Here is a 20,598-nt window from a genome sequence, read left to right on the forward strand (position 1 = left end):
AAGTCCAGGTTCATTTTTTTTTTTTTTTGGTATGAATGTCCAATTGCTCCAATACCATTTGTTGAAAAGGCTATCCTTTCTCCACTGAATTGTTTCTGCAACTTTGTAAAAAAATCAGTTGAGCATATTTGTGTGGTTCTATCTCTGGGTCCTTTATTTTGTTGCACTGACCTATGCATTTATCTCTTAGCAAATGCCTCCACTGTCTTGGTTACTTCAGCTACATATTAAGCCTCAATATTGGGTAGAGTGATTCCTATACTTTTCTTTTTCAAGATTGTTTTAGCTATGTAAGGGCCTGTGCCTTTTTATTTAAATTTTAGAATAAGTTCATCTATGTCCACAAAAAAACCTTGCATTAAGTCTACAAGAATTGCATTAAACCAGCAAATCAATTTGAGGAGAAATGACAGCTCTACTGTGGTAAGTCTTCTAGTCTATAAACTCTTCTTCGATTTCTTTCATCACCATTTAGCATAATGATTTTGAGGCTGATTCATGCTCTGGGATGTATCAGTAGTTTGTTTGATTTTATTGTTGAGTAATATTTCATTGATGGACATACCACATGTTTATCCATCTACCAGTTGATAGATATGAGTTATTTCCACATTTTGTACAGTTATGAATGCTTCTATGATCATTCATGTGTAAGTCAATGTGTAGATGTATCTTTTCAATGCTCTTGGGTAGAGACCTAAGAGTGAAATAATCTTATAATACATTATACTTACCTTTTTAAGAAAATGCCAAACTAATCTCCAAAATAGCTGTACCACTTCAAGTTCCACAGCCATGCCTACATTTGTCATTGTCTGTTTTTTTTATTATAATCATTTTATCTGGGTGAAGTGGTATTTTATTGTGGTTTAAATATGCATTTCCTCAATGATTACTGAAGTTGAAAACCTTTTCATGTGCTTATGTTCCAATACTCTATTTCTTTGGTGAAATGTCTATTTACATATTTTACTCATTTTTAAATTGGTTTGTTTGCTTTCTTGTAAGTTGTAAGAGTTCTTTATATATTCTGGTAACAAGTCCTTTATCAGATATATGATTTATAAATATTTCCTCCAGTCTATGGCTTTTCAGTTTTTTAATGGTGGCTTTTGAAATAAAAAGTTTTGTATTTTGATAAAATCCAATATTTGTTTCATTTTAGTGGACTGTGCTTTCTTTGGCTGTTATACTGAAGAAATCTTCACCTAACTCCAAATCATGAAAATATTCTCCTGTTTTCTTTTGTGAGCTTCACAGTTTTAACTATTTCATTTTGGTCTATGATCCATTTTGAATAATTTTTGTGTATAGTGTGAAAGATCTAAATTCATCATTTTTACCAGTTGGTTGACAATGTTGCTTGACTCTTCCATATTTTTGTTGACTTTCTGTCTAGTTAGTTGTTTCATCCATTATTGAGAATAGGGTATTGAAGTCTAAAACTATTATTGTTGAAATGCCTATTTTATTCCTAATTCCATCAGTTTTTGCTTCATGTATTTTGGGGTACTGTCATTAAGAGTACATATGTTTATATTTGTTATATCGTCCTGATAAAATGACCCTTTTACCATTATAAAGTGTTATTTGTCTATAGTAACATTACTTTTCTTAAAGTCTATTTTGTTTGGTATGTAGAGCCATTTCAATTCTCATATGGTTATTGTTTGCATGATACATTTTTTCTATTCCTTTGAACTTATCTGTGTCTTTGACTATAATGTATATCTCTTGTAGATAGCTTATGCTTTTATCCAATATGACAATCTCTGCCTTTTGATATAGTCGTTATAGGTTTCATGTCTTTTTTGCTTTTGTTTGTTCCTCTTTTCCTTCTTTTGCGTTAAACAGATATTCTCTAGTGTAGCATTTTGATTCTCATGTTGGTTTTTAATTATAATATTAGTTATTTTCATAGTGGTTGTTCTGTGGATTACAATATAAGCTTAACTTACACACTACTTCAAATTAATACTAAATAGTTCCAGTAGTAGGTATAACTGTTCCAATATAGTTCTCTTCCTTCTTTCCACCATGGCGCTATTACTGTCATGTATATTATACCTTTATTCTAAAATCAACACACGATTGTATAATTATTGATGTATGCAGTTGTCTTTTTAATTAAGAAAATAAGTAAGAAAAATATACACCACTTCTTATATTTACCTATGTAATTACCTTTACAGGTGGTCATCATTTATTTATTTGGTGTCATTTCCTTTCATTCGAAAGGACTTCATTTAATACTTATAAGGCAAGCTGGTAGCAATAACCTTTGGTTATCTGGGAATCTAATTCTCTTTCTAGTTTACAGCTTTATTGAGATAAAATTAACACACCATATAATTCATGTATTAAAAGTATATAATTCAAAGGTTTTTAGCATGTTCACAGGGTTGTGTAACCATTACCACTATCTAATCCCAGAACATTTAAATCATACCCTCCCCCCCCAAAAAAAACTTTGTATCCATCAGCAATCACTCTATATTCATACCTCCCTTAGGACCCTGGCAACCACAAATCTATGAATTTGCCTATTCTCAACATTTCATATAAATAGAAGCATGTATGTCCTTTTGTGACTGGTGTCTTTCACTTAGCCTAATGTTTTTCAGGGTCCATCCATGCTGTAGCATAAATCAATAGTTAATTCCTTTTTATAGCTGAATAATATTATACGAATATGCCACATTTTGTTAACTTATTCATCATTTGATGGATATTTGACTTGTTTCCACTTTTTGGCTATTATAAATAATAGTATATGAATATTCATGAACATATTTTTTTTTGGTGGATATATATCTTCACTTTGTTCTCACCAGCAGTGTTCCAATTTTTCCACATCCTCACCGACACTTGTCTTTTTGATTATAGCCACTCTAACAGGTGTTTACTGGTATCTCATTGTAGTTTTGATTTGCATTTCCCTAATGATTAGTGATGTTGAGCATCATTTTCTGTGCTTATTGGCCATTTGCATATTTTATTTTCACATTGAAATCAGTCAGATTTGCTTCAGTCTCAAAGAGTGTGCTTATGTAAAAATAAATTAATGCTGGCAGTGAGCTACACTTTTTTTTCTAAATGAGAAATGGGTTAAGTTGTGATCTAATCCAGTTTATCTGTTTTTCTTTTTGTCACTTATGCTTTTGGAATCATATTTAAGAAACCATTGTCTAACCTGAGGTCATGAAGATTTACACCTGTTGTCTTCTAAGCGTTTTATAATGTGAGACTTTACAATTAGGTCTATGATAGATTTTGAGTTAATTTCTATGTATGATGTGAGGTAGAAGTCCAACTTCATTCTTTTTCATGTCGCTGTCTAATCATTCCAGAAGTATTTGTTGCAAAGCCCATCTTTCCCCACTGAATTGTCTTGATACCCTTGTCAAAAATCAATTGACCATAAATGGAAGAGTTTATTTCTGGACAGTCAACTGTATTCCATTAATTTATATGTATATCCTTATGCCAGTACACCACTGTCTTGAGTACACCACTGTCTTAATTACTGTAGCTTTATAGTAAATTCTGAAACTGTGAAGTGTGAATCTACAACTTTGTTCTTTTTTTCAAAATTGTTTTGGCTACTATGAGTCCCTTGATTTACACATTAATTTTAGTGTCGGCCTGTTAATTTCTGTAAAAAAGCCATCTGGGAATTTGGATTACATCAAATATGTAGATCAATTTGGGGAGTATTGCCATCTTAACAATCTTATGTCTTCTTATACATGAACAAGGGATGTCTTTCCATTTATGTAAATCTTCTTTAACTGTAGTTTTCAATGAAAGAGTCTTATACTTCTTTTGTTAAATCTATACTTAAGTATTTCATTGTTTTTGATGTTATTATAAAAGTTGTTCTCTTTACTTTTGAAATATTGATTATTAGTGTATTAAAATACAGTTGCTATTTGTATATTGATCTTATATCCTGGAATTTTGCCAAATGCATTTACAGGTTCTAATATATATATTTTTTTACCTTTTAAACATTGTGATAAAATATACATAACAAAATTTACCATCTTAACCATTTGTAAGTCTACAGTTTAGTGGTATTAAATACATTCACATTGTTGTGTAGTCATCACCATAATCCATCCTCATAACTTTTTCATTTTATAAAACTGAAACTCTATACTGATTACACAATAATTCCCCATTCTCCCCTCCTCCCAACCCCTGATAACTACCATTATAATTTCGGATTCTATGAATTTGATCTTGTATTAGTCAAATCATACAGTATTCATCTTTTTGTGACTGGCTTGTTGTACTTAGAATAATATCTTCAAGGTTCATCCATGCTGTGCCATATTGCAGAATTTCCCCCCTTTTTTAAAGGCAAAATAATATTCCATTGTATATACATGTCACATTTTGCATATCTATTCCTCTGTTGATGGACATTTGGGTTGCTTCCATGTTTTAGCTATTGAGAATAATGCTGCTATAAACATGAGTACACAATTATTTCTTTGAGACTCTGCTTTCAATTCTTTTGGGTATACACCCAGAAGTGGAATAGCTGAATCATATGGCAATTCTATTACTAGTTTTTTGAGAAATAGCCATACTGTTTTCCACAGCAGCTATACCATTTTATATTCTAAACAACAGTGTACAAGGGTTCCAATTTCTCTACAACCTCATCAACATTTGTTATTTTTTGTTTTTTGATAGTAGCCATCCTAATGAGTGTGAGATATTATCTCATTGTAGTTTTTTTTTTTAATTGAGTTCATTGGTATATAACAGAAGTTTCAACTTTCTACATTTCTCTAATGATTAGTGATGTTGAACATATTTTCAAGTGCTTATTTGCCATCTGTATATCTTTTTTTTTTGTAGAAATGCCTATTTAAGTCCTTTGCCCATTTTTGAATTGGGTTGTATTTTTCTTGTTGAGTTTTAGAAGTTCTCTACTTATTCTGGATATTAATCCCTTATCAGATATATGATTTGAAAATATTTGCTCCCATTCTGTGGGTGGCTTTTTTACTCTGTGGATAGTTTCTTTTGATGCGCTATTTTTTTTTTTTTAATTTTCATGAAATCCAATTTGTCTATTTTTTCTCTTGTTACCTGTACCTTTGATGTCATATCCAAGAAATCATTGCCAAATCTAATGTTACGAAGCTTTTGTCCTATGTTTTCTTCTAAAAGTTGTTTTGTTTCAGGTCTTATGTTTAGGTCTTTAATTCATTTTGAGTTAATTCTTGTATATGGTGTTAGGTAAGAGTCCAACTTCATTCTTTTGCGTGTGGATATCCAGTTGTCCTAGTGCCATTTGCTGAAAAGTGTCCTGTCCCCATCGAATCGTCTTGGGACCCTTGTCAAAAATCATTTAACCATATATGTGAGGATTTATTTCTGAGATTTCTATTCTATTCCATTGTTTTATATATATGTACTTATGCCAATACTCCACTTTTGATTACTGTAGCTTTGTAGTAAGTTTTGAAATCAGGAAGTGTGAATCTTCCAGTTTTGTTTTTCTTTTTCAAGACTGTCTTGGTTATTCAGGATCCCTTGAGATTCCATATAAATTTTAGTTTTTCTATTTCTGCCAAAAACATTATTGGGATTTTGATAGAAATTATACTGTATCTGTTGATTGCTTTGAGTAGTACCAACATTTAAACTATATTGTTTTCCAATCCATGAACATAGGATGTGTTTCTATTTACTTAGGTCTTCTTTAATTTGTTTAGCAATGTTTTGCAGTTTTCATTATACAAGTGTTTCGTCTCACTGGTGAAATTTATTCCAAAGTATTTTATTCTTTTTGATGCTATTATAAATGAAATTGTTTTTATAATTTCCTTTTCATATTTTTCATTGTTCGTGTATAGAAAAACAACTGATTTTTGTGTATTCACATTAATCCTGCTATTTTGCTGATTTCTTAGTTCTAAAAGCTTTTTTTGTGGAATCTTTAGGGTTTTATACCTAAGATCATATCTTTTATTTCCATGTTGATCTCCTGCATAGTTGTTATATCCATTTTTGAAAGTGAGGTATTTAAATCTCTATTATTGTTGAATTGCCTATTCTCCCTTCATCTCTGTCAGTATTCACTTCATATATTTTGGGGCCCTTTTGCTAAGTGCATATATTTATAATTATTCTATTTCCGAGATGAATTGACCCTTTTATCATTATAAAATGCCGTTCCTTTGTCTCTAGTAACATTTAATTGTCTTAATGTTTATTTTGTTTGGTATTAGTATAGCCGCTCCAGCAATATTATGGTTGCTGTTTGTATATATATGTATATTTTTCCATCCTTTTACTTTCAAACTATTTGTGTCTTTGAATCAGCAAATATTTGGATTTTTTTTCTTATATAATCTAACAATTTGATTGGCTTTTTAATCTACTCAAATTCACTATTATTACTGATATGGGAGATTTGCATCTGCCATTTTTTTAAATGTCTAATGTGTCATTTGTTACTCTATTCCTTCTTTATTGTCTTCTTTTAAGTGGACATTTTCCAATGTAACATTTTAATTTCTTTAATAATTTTTAAATTATATTTTTAAGTTATTTTCTCTAGAGTTTATAGTATACATCTTAACAACATCTACTTCAAATATATACTAACTTCATTCCAGTGAATATCAAACCTTTATTCTTATATAGCTCCATTTCCTCCACGTTTTTGTGGTATTATTGCTATATATGTTATGTTACATCTATACAAACCCAAGAATATATTATTATAATTATTACCTTATATAACCATTTCTTTTTAAAAAAGCTGAGAGAAGAAAGGTGAGCAAGTATTTATTTATAGTTTTTGTTGTATTAACCTAATTATTTCTGCTTTACTTCTTGTGAATTTACCATCTGGTGTCATTTTTCTTATTCTGCAATGTATCTTTGTTCTCATATACCTTCTTTTTGCTGATATTGTCAAATGTACTTCTACATATTATAGGCTCAATAATATAATTATACACATCATTTGATGTAATTACTTTTTAAATACCTTTTTAAGAGAAAAAAGAAATATGTAATTATTCTTTTATAGTTACCTACATAATTACCTTTACTGGTGTTTGTTGAAATATAGATTTGAATTACTATCTATTGTCACTTGCTTTTAGCCTATAGAACGTCCTTTAGTATTTCTTATAAGGCAAGTCTGCAAGCAACACATTCTCAGTTTTTATTTATCTTTGAATGTCTTCAATTCACCTTCATTTTTGAAATATAGTTTACTAAATATAAGATTGCCAGTTGAGAGTCTTATATTTCAGTACATTGAATTATATTGTTTCCCTACCTTCTGATGAGAATTTAATCTTTGTGGTTCCCTTGTATGTGATGATTCATTTTTTTCTTACAGCATTCAAGAAGCTCTCTTTGGCTTTGATCGTTTTGACTATGATATGTCTGGTGTGGTTCTCTTTGTGTTTATCCTACTTGGAATTCATTGAGCTTATTGAATGTATAGATTAATGTTTTTCATCAAATTTGGGAAGTTTTTAATCATTAAAAAATTTTTTTTTCTATTCATTTATCTCCTTCAGGTACTCCCATTACATGTATATTGGTGCATTTAATGGTACATGCATTTCTCTGAGGATCTGTTGAGTTTTCTTTGTCCTTTTACTTCTCTGCTCTTCAGATCACATAATACCTATTAATCTGTCCTCAAATTTACTAATTCTTTCTTCTGCCAGTTCAAGTCTAATGTTGACCCACTCTAGTAAAATTTTCATATTGCTTTGTTGTACTTTTCAACTCCAGGATACCTACTTGGTTCTTTTTAATACTTTCTCTTTGTTGATATTCTATTTGAGGAGACACTGTCATCATGTCTTCCTTTAATTTTTTTATGTAAGGTATTACTTAGTTCTTTGAGTATATTTAACATAACTGCTTTGACGTCTTTTCTAAGTTTAACATGTAGGTCCCTTCGAAAGCCTACTTTATTTACTGTGTATGGGTCACACTTTCAGGTTTTTTAGAGTACCTTGAAATTTTTGTTAAAAACTGAATATTTTGTATACTGTATTATAACAATACTGGATACTGACCCCATACACTCGCCAGCCCAAGGCTGGTTGACGTTGTTTGGTTGGTTGTTCTTTTGTTTAGTGACTTGGCTGTACTAATTCTGTGAAGTCTATTTCCTATTTAGGGTACAGCTTCCAATGTCTCTACTGAGAGTTTCTCCCCTTGTTATATGTTTTAGATGTCACTTCTGGGTCAGCCTAAGCCACTAACTGGTCAAAAGAGACTCCTTAACTTTACCCATGAATCTAGAGTAGGGACCTTGTCCAATTTCATGTTCATTTTCTGGAAAATTGTTGAGATTTGAATGAACCTTTGCTAGAAATGATAGGGCCTTGGTGTATGCCTCTCTACATTCAACAGGATTGCACCCTACATCTACAAGCCTGACAGTTTCCCATTATCCTTCCCTCCTCATGTTGGCTATAATACATGTAAAGTTTCTGCCTTCCTCAAAATGTATCAGCCTTTCCTAATAGACTCTGATTTCCCTAGGCCAACTAAGAGCTTTACCAATATAAGTTTTAGTCACAACTTCCCCAGCATTACTTTACTTTCTTTTACCTATAGTTGGTAGAAGCAATTGAGGAGTTTAGACTCCAGTACTCGATTAGGCCACAGTTCAATGCTCTACCAGTGTTTATCCGACATTTCTGGGCAGTACAGTATTTAGGATAAGTTACTCTTCTTTTAAAGATGAATTTTTAATTTTCAAGCAGATTTTAGTTTAATCTGTAAAACTGCATTATTCTACCATTTTGTCTTTTAAAAAGCATAGGAACTGGGAGCTGGAGAGACCTGGGTTCAAATTCTTGCACCACCCCTTATTAGCTATGCAATCTTTGAACGTTTATTTCCTCATCTATAAATGGAGATAAACAACACTTACTTTTCAACACTATTGTGAGCATTAGTAGTATTGCACGCAAAGAGCCAACTTAGCACAGTACCAGGTACATAATATGTAATACTATAAAACCTGTTCTTGAAGATTTTATGAACATTGATTATTGCCTTGTGCTTTAATAATGATCTTATATAGGTTACTAATATATAGAGGGCAGTTACCCTTACACTAAACAACTCCACATGATGTCTCTTCTTTTGGGGTTCTTAAGTCTTTTTAAAAGTAATCTTTATATCTTTTCCCCAGCTCTTAGGCAATAGGCTATCACTTATCTTTGCTGTCACTTGGGCTGGTTCTAGAAATAGCTCTTATTTCCTGAGTCCCCTTCCTTACAATTTGCTGCTTCTGATCTGTTGTACACTGGGTAATCAGATGATCAAATTGTCATAAATGTGTCTAAATTAAGAATAAACAGGTTGAGCAAGAGGCTAATGCGTTTTCTTCAGGGAAGCATATAGAACCTCTTAGACTATTACAGCAAAGTCTTTGTGATAGCTATTATAGCTGTTCATAAGCAATTTTTACTTATTTTCATGTTCCTAGATATGTTAAAAAATAATCAAATAAATGTGAAATTGAGCTACTAGTATACTTTTGAGAAAAAAAGATAAACAAAACATGTAATTCCAGAGTTAATATAAGACAATGCAGGGCTGTGGTCAGGAACATATTAGGAGCTTAGAAAAATGAATCCTGTCCATTATTCTTATTGGGAGGACTTCTTAAGTCACCACTTTAATCTCAAGGCAGTTAGAAAATTAACATATATTCAGCATCTCCAATGTGGTAAGGCCTCTGAATTTATTACTTCAATCCTCAAACGGCTCTGAGAAGAATTATTATACCCATTTATGATGAGGAAATGGATGTTTTAAAGGGTTAAATTGACTTTTCGAAGCTGCAAAGTACCAGAGCTAGAATTCAAATTAAGGCCTATCCAATTTCAAAGTTCACTATTCTATAACCCTCTGGTGACTTGTAGGGACTGACTTCCTTTTTGCACAAAAACTTACTTCCTGAACATCAGCAAATAAACAATGAGAAAGTATAATAGAAAATAGAATACCACCCATAATCGTTCAATATGTATCAAGTACCTAGGAATTAATTTAAAATGCTAAAGAACTCTATGGAAAAAAAATTAACTCTCCTTAGAGGTAAAGAAAGAGACTTGAATAAAGAGAGAGGTAAACTATGATTTTTGGATGGGAAGACTTAACATTATAAAGATGTCAATTCTTCCCAGATTAATATATAAATTCAATTCACTAAAAAAAATGAGAAGATTTTGGGAAAATTAGACTAATTCTAAATTATATTTGGAAGATTAAAGGTTTATGGAGTTCTGGAATAGCTACGAGTCTGAAACAAGAAAAGCAAAGAGTGGAGATTTGCCCTACCTGATATTAAGGCAAATTATAAACCTTAGTAATTGAAACAATGTGATCCTGGTGAGAGATCAAATAGGTAATGGAATAAAATAGAATCCAGGAATGGACTCATGTATATATAGGAACTTGATATATATATAAAAGATGGTAATACAAATGAGTGGGGAAAGAAGAGGTCATTTAATAAATGTAGTTGGGGAAACTGGCTTATTATGTGGAGAAAATAAAATTAGATCCTTTTTACAGGATATACAGAATAAATACCCACTATATTAAAGGTCTGATATGGTGGGGGTGGCTCCATAGTGTAGTGGTTAGCACATCAGCTTTACACACAGAAAGTCCTGGGTTCGTACCCCAGGTGGAGCCACGGACCATACCCTGAGTGCGCCAGGACCCCTGAGCGTGCTGGGGTTGCCAGGCCCCGGGTACACACTGTGAGTGGGTGGGAGGAGATGCCCCATCTTCAGAGATCCAGTTCTTAAGGGGAAACAGCAACATCCATAGGTCAGGAGTGGAAGTAGGGGTGGGGGGAATTAAAGAGGGAGGAAAAAAATATCTGATATGGAAGGCAACATTAAAAAACTATACAAAAATGTAGAAAAATATTTTTGTGATCCAGGGGTAGGGAAGAATTAATTAAATAAGATCCCCCAAGCATATGTCATAAAGATGCAATTTGATGGGTGTGATGAAATTAAAATTAAATACTTCTTGGTTAGGGGTACAGTGTACTGATATCTACAATATACTTGGAAATGCATCAAAAAAGGATGGATAAATGGATGGCTAGAGATGGATAGTTATATGGGTTAAAGTAAGTATAGTAAAATATGAATTGTAGAATCTAAGTGGTGGGCATATGAATGTTTACCATACTATTCTTTCAGCTTTTCTGTATGTATGAAATAATAAAAAGTGGGTGAATATTTAACACTTTTCCTCAACAAAGATACTGTACATAAAGTTTTTAAAAACTGTGACTGGCTGAAAAAGATATTTGATACACATACAGATATAGAAAAGATATTCGCTATTTATGTATGTATATACACACATATATCTGGCAAAAAAATTCCGTAATCATCAAGAAAGACAAGTAACCTAAAAGAAAATTTGCAAGATAAATAAATAGGCACTTCGGAGAATGAGAAAAAAAATAGCTAATATGTGTAAAATAGGAGCTCAATGTCATCTGTAGTCAAAGAAATGCAAATAACCTTTTTTGCATTGTTCCGAAGTCTATAAATTAGTACAGATAAAACCTAAAGCAATTTGGCAATTTTTGGTGAAAAACATATATGCATATTTTACAGGATACAGGAATTCTACTCTGAGTATACACTTCAGACAAACTAACAAAGGAACACAAAGAGATAGAGATATTTATGAAGCTATTCCCTGTAGCATTGTTTGTAATATCCAAGAACTGAAGAGAACTATCTATCGATCGATAAATAAAATACAGTTGACCATTGAACAACAGAGGGATTAGTGGTGCTGACCATCTGCACAGTTGAAAATCCATGTATAACTTCTGACTTCTCCAAAACTTAACTACTAATAGCCTACTGTTGACCAGAAGCCTTACCAATAACATAAACTGCCGATTAACACATATTTTGTATATGTATTATATACTGTATTCTCACAATAAAGCTAGAGAAAAAATGTTATTAAAAAAATCATAAGAACAAGAAGACACATTTGTAGTATTTATTGAAAAAACTCAGCATATAAGCGGACCTGCGCAGTCCAAACCTGTTGTTCAAGGTCAAGAGTACTGATATTATTTGATGGAACGTAATCCAGCAGTCATGAGGAATGAACCATATATGAATATGGATAGAAACTGAAAATCACACTGAGTGAAAAAGTGAGAAACAGAATGAGATGTACAGCACAATATCTTTCATATTAAAGAGAAAAAATCTACACATACCAATGATACTATAGACTGTGCATGGACACACGTATGTCTAAGTAAATGTATGGGAGATGGCTTGGAAGGACACACATCAAATACCCAAGAGTCAATAATGATAGATAGAGAGGAGAAGGGAACTGGATCAGGAATAAAGACTAAAGGGGCAAAAACCAATTATAAAACCAAATGTAAAAGAGAGGTCATGCATGAACTTATGATGACAGAAATCACAAGCTGGGGAGACTATCAAAGCAATTAATTTGTTTCTGAAGTCTGAGCTAAATATAAAATAAAACCTCCCCACCAAAACACTATAAAAACACTTGATTAAAAGAAATGTCCAAAAAGAAAAAGAGAAATGAACCCCCCTCACCCCACCCCGCCGGTCACATGGCTTACCGGAGTACACAGCACATGAGCAGCAGGTGGGTGGGGACATTAGCTGGATTGAGCATACTGGGTGTGTCTGACTTCATACAGGCCAGGAAGGCCCGCATCCTTCTGTTCTTGTCCTCAACTGCTTTGCCTAGCCAGAGTTTCTTGAGGTTTGGGCAAGTCCATTCCCGAAATGTCAGTGCAGACACCAGCTCAGGGGTTTGAGGAGACTTCCCCTTATAGGCAGACCACTCTTTAAGAATCACTGAAGGAACTGGAAAACAGAAATTAAGGGAAAACAGGCTCTAGAGAACCTCTGAGCATTTCTGTAGCTGGCCACAATGGGCAGGATCTATCACATTTCAACATCTTTTTAATTTTTTTGCTATAATTTTTATTGTTACCAGTAGTAACAGCTTGAGTAGTAAGCATTTATTATATGCTCAATAGATGTTAAATACTTTGCATATAAATGTAAATCCATTTATTGTGTTGAACAATTCTGAGAGATTAGTAGTATCATAAAATGTAGTGTTCATTTTGCAGATGAAGAAATCAAGGTTCACTGTCATACAGTTCTTAATTACTTTGAAACTCATTTCTTAAAGTAGATATACCAGCCTAGGCAAGAAAAGATGTCCGAGAAAGAATTATGTGACTACCTGGCTTATAACGGACTACATAACACCCCAAAAGACAAAAATTTCACAAAATGCTCAAAAAACTAATGTGTTTTAGATTTATAAAGGTGTAACAGACAAGGAAAACTTGGCTACTGTCTACTTCTAGTACACCTCAGGCTCCTGAGCTATAGCCTCTTTTAGCAGCTACTCAATTATCCAAGCTAGAAAACTATAAGTCATCCTAGAATCCTAGATTTTTAGAATATCTCCTACAAATCTGGTTATTCTCAAGGTCTTGCTAATTCTACTTCCTTACATCTGTCCTCTTTTCTTCATCGTAAAAAATCTTGTAGAGATTCAGATCTTATCATCTTTGACCTAACAAGAATTTCCAGAATGTTGTCCCTGCCTTAATCCTTTCTGGTCCCCCTCATACTCAAGCTTCACAATCACTAAAGTGCTCTTTTTAAAAAACTTTTAGTTTAAAATAATTATAGATTCATAGGGAGTCACAAAGATAGAAGAGAAAGGTCCTGTGTAACCTTTACCAAGATTTCCCCATGGTTACATCTAAAATAATTATAATAAAATATCAAAGATTGGAAATTGATACTGGTATAATTGTATGTATAGTTCTTTTTTGCTTTTTATTTAATATATTTTTATTTTTCAGTTACAGGTGACGTACAATATATTAGTTTAAGGTGTACAACATAGTGATTAGACATTTATATAACTTACAAAGTGATCGCCCTGATATATCTAGTGCCCATTTGACACCATAGTTATTACAATATTATTGACTATATTCCTTATACTATACTGTACATCTCCATGACTATTTTGTAACTACCAATTTGTACTTCTTAATCCATTCCTCTTTTTCTTCCATTCCCCCAAACCCCCTCACATTTGGCAACCATCGAATTGTTTTCTGTATCTATGTTTGTTTTGTTTGTTCATTTATTTTGTTCTTTAGATTCCACATGGAATTGCAGTCATATGGCATCTTTCTTTCTCTTTCTGACTTATTCCACCCAGCATAATATCTTCTACCTCCATCCACATTGATGCAAATGGCAAGGTTTCGTTCTTTTTCATGGCTGAGTAATATTTTATTTTATATATGTACCTCCTCTTCTTTATCCATTCATCCATTGATGAACACCGCGGTTGCCTCCATTTCTTGGATATAGTAAATCATGCTGCAATGAACATATGGATACACATGTCCCTTCGAAGTAGTGTTTTGGCTTTCTTTGGATAAATACCCAGAATTGGGATTATAGGGTCCTTCTTTGTCTCTTGTTATAGCCTTTGTTCTAAAGTCTACTTTAAAAGTCTACTTTGTCTGGTATAAGTATTGCTACTCCAGTTTTTTCTTTCATTTCCATTTTCATGACATATCTTTTTTCATTCCTTTATTTTCAGTCTCTGTGTGTCTTTCGGTCTGAAGTGAGTCACTTGTAGGCAGCATATGTAAGGGTCTTGTTTTCTTATCCATTCAGTCATGCTATCTTTTGGTTGGAGCATTTAATCCACTTACATTTAAAGTAATTGTTGATAGATATGTAGTTATTGCCATTTTATTATTTATTTTTTTTAATCTTTTTTTTTTTTTCTTCTTGAAGTTCCTCTACTATTTCTTGTAATACTGGTTTAGTGTTGAAGAACTCCTTTAGCTTTTTCTTGTCTGGGAAATTCTTTATCTGCCCTTCAATTTTAAACAATAGCTTTGCTTTTACATCTTGCTTGAAGGGTCTTGCTTTTTATCACTTGAATATTTCATGCCAATTCCTTCTGGCCTGCAAAGTTTGTGTTGAGAAATCAGCTGACAGTCTTACAGGAGCTTCCTATAGGTAGGTTAACTAACTGCTTTTCTCTTGCTGCTTTTAAAATTCTCTTTGTCTTTAACCTTTGGCATTTCAATTATGATGTGTCTTGGTGAGGGCCTGTTAGGGTTCCTCCTGTTTGGGACTCTCTGCGCTCCCTGGGCATCTATTTCCTTTGTCAGTTTTCTATCATTACTTCTTCAAATAGGTTTTCAATTCCTTGCTCTTTCTTCTCCTTCTGGTATCCCGATGATGCAAATGTTGGTATGCTTGATGTTCTCCCAGAGGTCCCTTAAACTATCCTGTTTTTGGATTCTTTATTTTTACTGTTCTGATTGGTGTTTTCTGCTGCCTTCGTTTCCAGATTGCTGATTCAATCCTCTGCTTCAACTAATCTACTGTTGATTCCCTCTAATATATTATTTATTTGTTATTGCATTCTTCATTTCTGACTGGTTCTTTTATATGATTCTGTCTCCATTTTTGTTTCCTATCTCTTTGTCGAAGTTCTCACTGAAATCAGTGAGCACTTATAACCATGTTTTGAACTTTGTTATCTGGAAAGTTATTTGTCTCCATTTCATTTAGTTCTTTTCCTGGAGTTTTCTCCTGTTCTTTTATTTGGGACATGTTTCTTTCTCTCTCCATTTTGGCTACCTCCCTGTGTTTGTTTCTAGGTATTAGGTAGGGTTGCTATGTCTCCTGGTCTTAGTAGAGATGGTATGTCCTATGGGGCCCAGTGGTGCGGTCTCCCTGGTCATCTGAGCTGAGTGCTCCAGTTGTATCCCTTCGTGGACTGTGTGTGCCCTCCTGCGGTGGTCGAGCTAGGTTACTATCTGTAAATTAATGGAAGAGATCGACCTTCGGGCTGATTGATTGTGAGAACTGGCCATGACTATAGAGTAAAGGAGATGTTCTACAAGGGCTGACCTGATGGAGGATTTGCTTTAGCAGTGCTCTCGTGCCTGCCTAGTCTGCCCTTTGGGTATGTTGCCCATGGAAGTGCCTGGGTGGTACTCCGGCATGGTCTAAAGCCAGCCACTGGGCCTGCTGGACACTTGGCCTCCTGGAGAGACCACATCTAAAGCCGAGTTCAGGCTGTGCCTGCCCAGGGCCAGCTGACATGAGCCACAAAGCAATCTGCAGATGGCTGCCACCCATGCTAAGACTGGAGATGCCTGGGAGTGGCCAAACCTGGAACGGAGGCTGGCTGTCACTAGTGCCAGTCTTTGGCTGCCAAGCAAGAAGTTTGGGGCATGCCAAGGCCAGATGCTGCTTGTTTGCAGTTTGTAAACCTTTGATAGATTTTAGAAAATTTCACAGCTTAAGCCAAGACAGGCCACTTGTGTGGAAAAAAAAACACTGGAAGTGGCTTGAGTGGGCCCACGAGTTGGGTGCAGTGGGGCCTCAAGGAGTCAGCAGGGAGGGGCAAACAGTGTTATCTAGGTTGATGGAGACTCAGATATGACACCCCTCTCTATATGCAGGCTAGATGAGGGGAGGTCTCAACAAAGGAACAGTGGCTTCTGCCAGTACTTCTGTCTAGGAGAAAGCTGCTCCTCCTGCATTTGCACTGAAACCAGACAATTCAGTTTCTCCTGGATGTCCCTGGTGCTTTATAGCCACTGCACCAGTGCTGGAGCTCAGAGAAAGTGAGTTAGTCATGACTGTAAGTCCATGCCTAGGCCCTTTAATAGGAATGCCTGAAATTTCAGCAGCCCTCTGTCTCACTCAACCACAATCTCAGGTGTTTTTCATAGCCAGAAATTATGGGACTTCTCTTCCTCGCACTGTAACCCTAGGTTGGGGAGCTCATTGTGGGGCTGGAACCCCTCACTCCTCAGGGTTGACCTCCACACCTGAGATATCTCTCCTGATTTTTAACCACACATGAGTGTGGGACCAGCTCATTCTATATTTCCACCCCTCCTATCAGTCTTGTTGTGCCCTCTTCTACATGTCCTTAGTTATAGGGCTTCTGTTCAGCTACACTTCAAGAGATTCTCAATGATGGCTGTTCTATAGTTCAGTTGTAATTTTGATGTGGACATAAAAGGAAGCATGCACAGAGTTTTCTTATTCTGTTATTTTGACGAAATTCATTTGTGTATAGTTCTATGTTGTGCAGAGATTTGTGTATCCACCACCACAATCAAGACACAGAACCATTTCATCACCACAAAGATCTCCTTTGTGCTATCCCTTCTATGGTCACGACCAGTGCTGTCCAGCACCATCTCTAATACCAGGCAATCACTAATCTGTTCTCCAGATCTACAATTTTGTCAATTTGATAATGTTATATAAACAGAATTATATAGAATGCAATCTTTTGAGATTGGCATTTTCATTCAGCATAATGCCCTCAAGATCCATCCATGCTCTTACATGAATTAGTTCATTACTTTTTTGCTAAGTAGTTTTCCATAGTATGGGTATACCAGTTTAACCACTCACCTTTTGAAGGATATTTCGGTTGTTTCCAGTTTTGTACTAATATGAATAAAGCTGCTATAAATATTTGTATGCAAGTTCCTGAATGAAAACATCTTCATTTCTCTGGGATAAATGCCCAAAAGTGTAAGAACTGGGTTGTATGATAAGTCTATTTTTAGTTTTGAAAGGAGCCACCGAATTATTTTCCAAAGTGGGTGTACCATTTTACATTCTTACCAGCAATTTATGAGTGATCCAGTTTCTCCACATCCAATCTAGTACGTGGTATTATCACCATTTTCATTTTAGACTTCCTGATATGTATGTAGTAAAACCTCACTGTGGTTTTAATTTGCATTTCTCTAATGGCCAATAATGAACATCTTTTCATATCTTTTTCTTGTCATATGCATATCTTCAGTGAAATGTCTGTGCATGTCTTTTGCTGATTTTCTAAGTGGATTGTTTTTATAGTGTTCAGTTTTCAGAGTTCTTTATATATTTTAGATACCAGTCTAGATACGTGGTACTTGTTCATCTATGGATGTCCAATTGATCCAGTACCATTTGTTAAAGATTATTCTCCCTCCAATGAAGTGCTTCTATAGCTTTGCCAAAAATCAGTTGGCTGCACTTGTATGGGGCTATTTCTGGGTTCCCTATTCTACTTCATTGATATATGTCCCTATATCACTGTCAATACTACACAATCTTAATTATTATAGCTACATAATAAGTCTTGTAATCAGGTAATTGCCCCCAATTTCAAAAATGCTTTACATATTTAGTTCCTTTGTCTCTCCAGGTAAATATTAGAATACTCTTGTCTATATCTACAAATAATCCTTCTGGGATTTGGCTAGGAATTGTGTTAAACTTGTATATCAATTTGGGGAGAACTGACATCTTTACTATGTTGAGTCTTCCAATTCATAGTCATCTATCTCTCTCCATTTATGTAGGTCTTCTTTGATTTCTTTCATCGGCATTTTGTAATTCTCGTCATATAGGTCCTGAACATCTTTTGTTAAATTTATACCTAAGTATTTAATTTCCTTTGGAAAGATTGTAAACGGTATTGCATTTATTTCAGTTCCACATATTCATTGTTAGTATACAGAAATACAATTAATTTCTGTATGTTTATTTTATATTCTACAACTTTGATGAACTCACTTATCACTTCTAGGAGTTTTGTTGTAGATTCCTTGTGATTTTCTACATAGACTGTATGTCATCTGCAATCAGGGACAGTTTTATTTTTTCCTTTCTGATCTGTATGCCTTCTATTTCATTTTCTTGCCTTCCTATGCTGGCTAGAACTTCCGGTACTATGTTGAAGAGCAGCAGTAAGGGCAGGCATTTTAGCCTTGTTCCTTATTTTAGGAGAAAAATATTCAGTATTTCACCATTAAGTATAACGTTAGCTATAGGGTTTTTGTATACATTCTTTATCAGTTGAAGAAATTCACCCTAGTCCGAGTTTTTTGAGTTTACTTTTTGATCGTGAATGGTTGATGAATTTTGTCAAATGTTTTCTGTACCAATTCAGATGATCATATTATTTTTTCTTCTTTAGCCTGTTTATATGGTGGATTACATTAATTGATTTTTCAAATATTAAACTAGCCTTGTAACCACAGAATAAACCCTACTTGGCCATGGTGTATAATTGTTTTTCTATACTGCTGAATTCTATTGACTAATATTTTGTTAAAAATTTTTGCATCCATATTGATGTGGGATATCAGTCTGAAATGTTTCTATGTACTGTCTTTATTTGGTTTTAGTATCAAGGTAATACTGGCTTCATAGAATGAGCTGGGAAGTGTTCTAATTTCTGAAAAAGATTGTATAGAATTGATGTTAATTCTTTGTTAAACATTTGGTAGAATACTCCAGTAAAACCAATGGAGCTAGATTTCTTTTTTGGGAAGTTTCAAATTAAATTTTATTAATATTTATAGGGCTATTCAAATTATCTATTTCAAATAAGGTGAGTTACAGTAGTTTGTATATTTTGAGAAATTGGTCCATTTTGTCTAAGTTGTCAAATTTATTCATAGAGTTGTTTACAGTATTCCCACATAATCCTTTTGATGTCTACAGGCCCTGTGATATCCCGACTCATTCTCAATATTAGCAACTTGTGTCTTCTCTATTTCTTTCTTTGCAGTCTTGCTAGAAGTTTGTGAATGTTATTGTTCTTTTCAAAAAACCAAGTTTTTGTTTCATTTAATTTTTTCTATTGCTTTTATGTTTTCGATTTCATTGATTTCTGTTATCTTTATTTCCTCCCTTTGATTTGCTGCAAGTTTAGTTTTCTCTTCCTCTTCTTGTTTCTTAAGGTGAAAGTTCACGTGATTGTTTAAAGCATTTTTCTTTTTTCTAATGTGACCATTAAGTGCTATAAATTTTCCTCTCAGCAACTATTTATCTCTAGTTCACAAATTTTAATATGCTGTATTTTTATTTTCATTTAGTCCTATATATTTTTCTTTTTCTTGAGATTTACTCTTTGACTAATGGATTATATATAGAAATATTTTGTTATTTTCCAAGTATTTACAGATATTCCTAATATCTTTCTGTTGTTGATTTCTAGTTTAATTCCATAGTGGCCTGAGATTAACTCTATATGGTTTCGATTCTTTTACATTTATTGAGGTTTGTTTTGTGGCCCAAGATATAATCTATCATGGCATATGTTCTGTGGGCATGTGAAAAGAAAGTGTATGGTGCTGTTGTTCCATGTTCTGTGAGTTGATTAAATCTTACTCATTTATGGTGTTATTGAGTTTTATATTCTTGCTGATTTTCTGTCTAGTTGTTCTATCTATTATTGAGAGAGGAGTTGAGGTCTCTAACTATAATTGTGAGTTTGTTAATTTTTCACTTAAGTTCTACCAGGTGTTGCATCACATATTTTGTGGCTCTGCTGTTAGGTGATACACATTTAAAACTGCTATGTCTTTTTGATGGACTGACTCTTTTACCATTATGTAATGTCCCTCTCTGTCTCTGGCAATTGTCTTCGATCTGAAGTCTACTTTATTTG

At 33.8% G+C, this 20,598-nt stretch overlaps 1 protein-coding gene across 3 annotated transcripts in view; it reads right to left on the minus strand.

The window, feature by feature from the left end:
* The window catches only part of FAM120C (family with sequence similarity 120C), a 97,195-nt gene that overhangs the window by 22,414 nt on the left and 54,183 nt on the right, over positions 1-20,598 (minus strand). For all 3 annotated transcript variants that reach the window (XM_015598389.2, XM_006923680.3, XM_025040938.1), the window contains exon 10: positions 12,674-12,923. In XM_015598389.2, the coding sequence (XP_015453875.1) occupies positions 12,674-12,923 (250 nt within the window). The remainder of the gene's footprint in view (positions 1-12,673; positions 12,924-20,598) is intronic.

The sequence above is a fragment of the Pteropus alecto genome, unplaced genomic scaffold (genome assembly GCF_000325575.1).
Source record: "Pteropus alecto unplaced genomic scaffold, ASM32557v1 scaffold249, whole genome shotgun sequence".
NCBI classification, from domain to species: domain Eukaryota; kingdom Metazoa; phylum Chordata; class Mammalia; order Chiroptera; family Pteropodidae; genus Pteropus; species Pteropus alecto.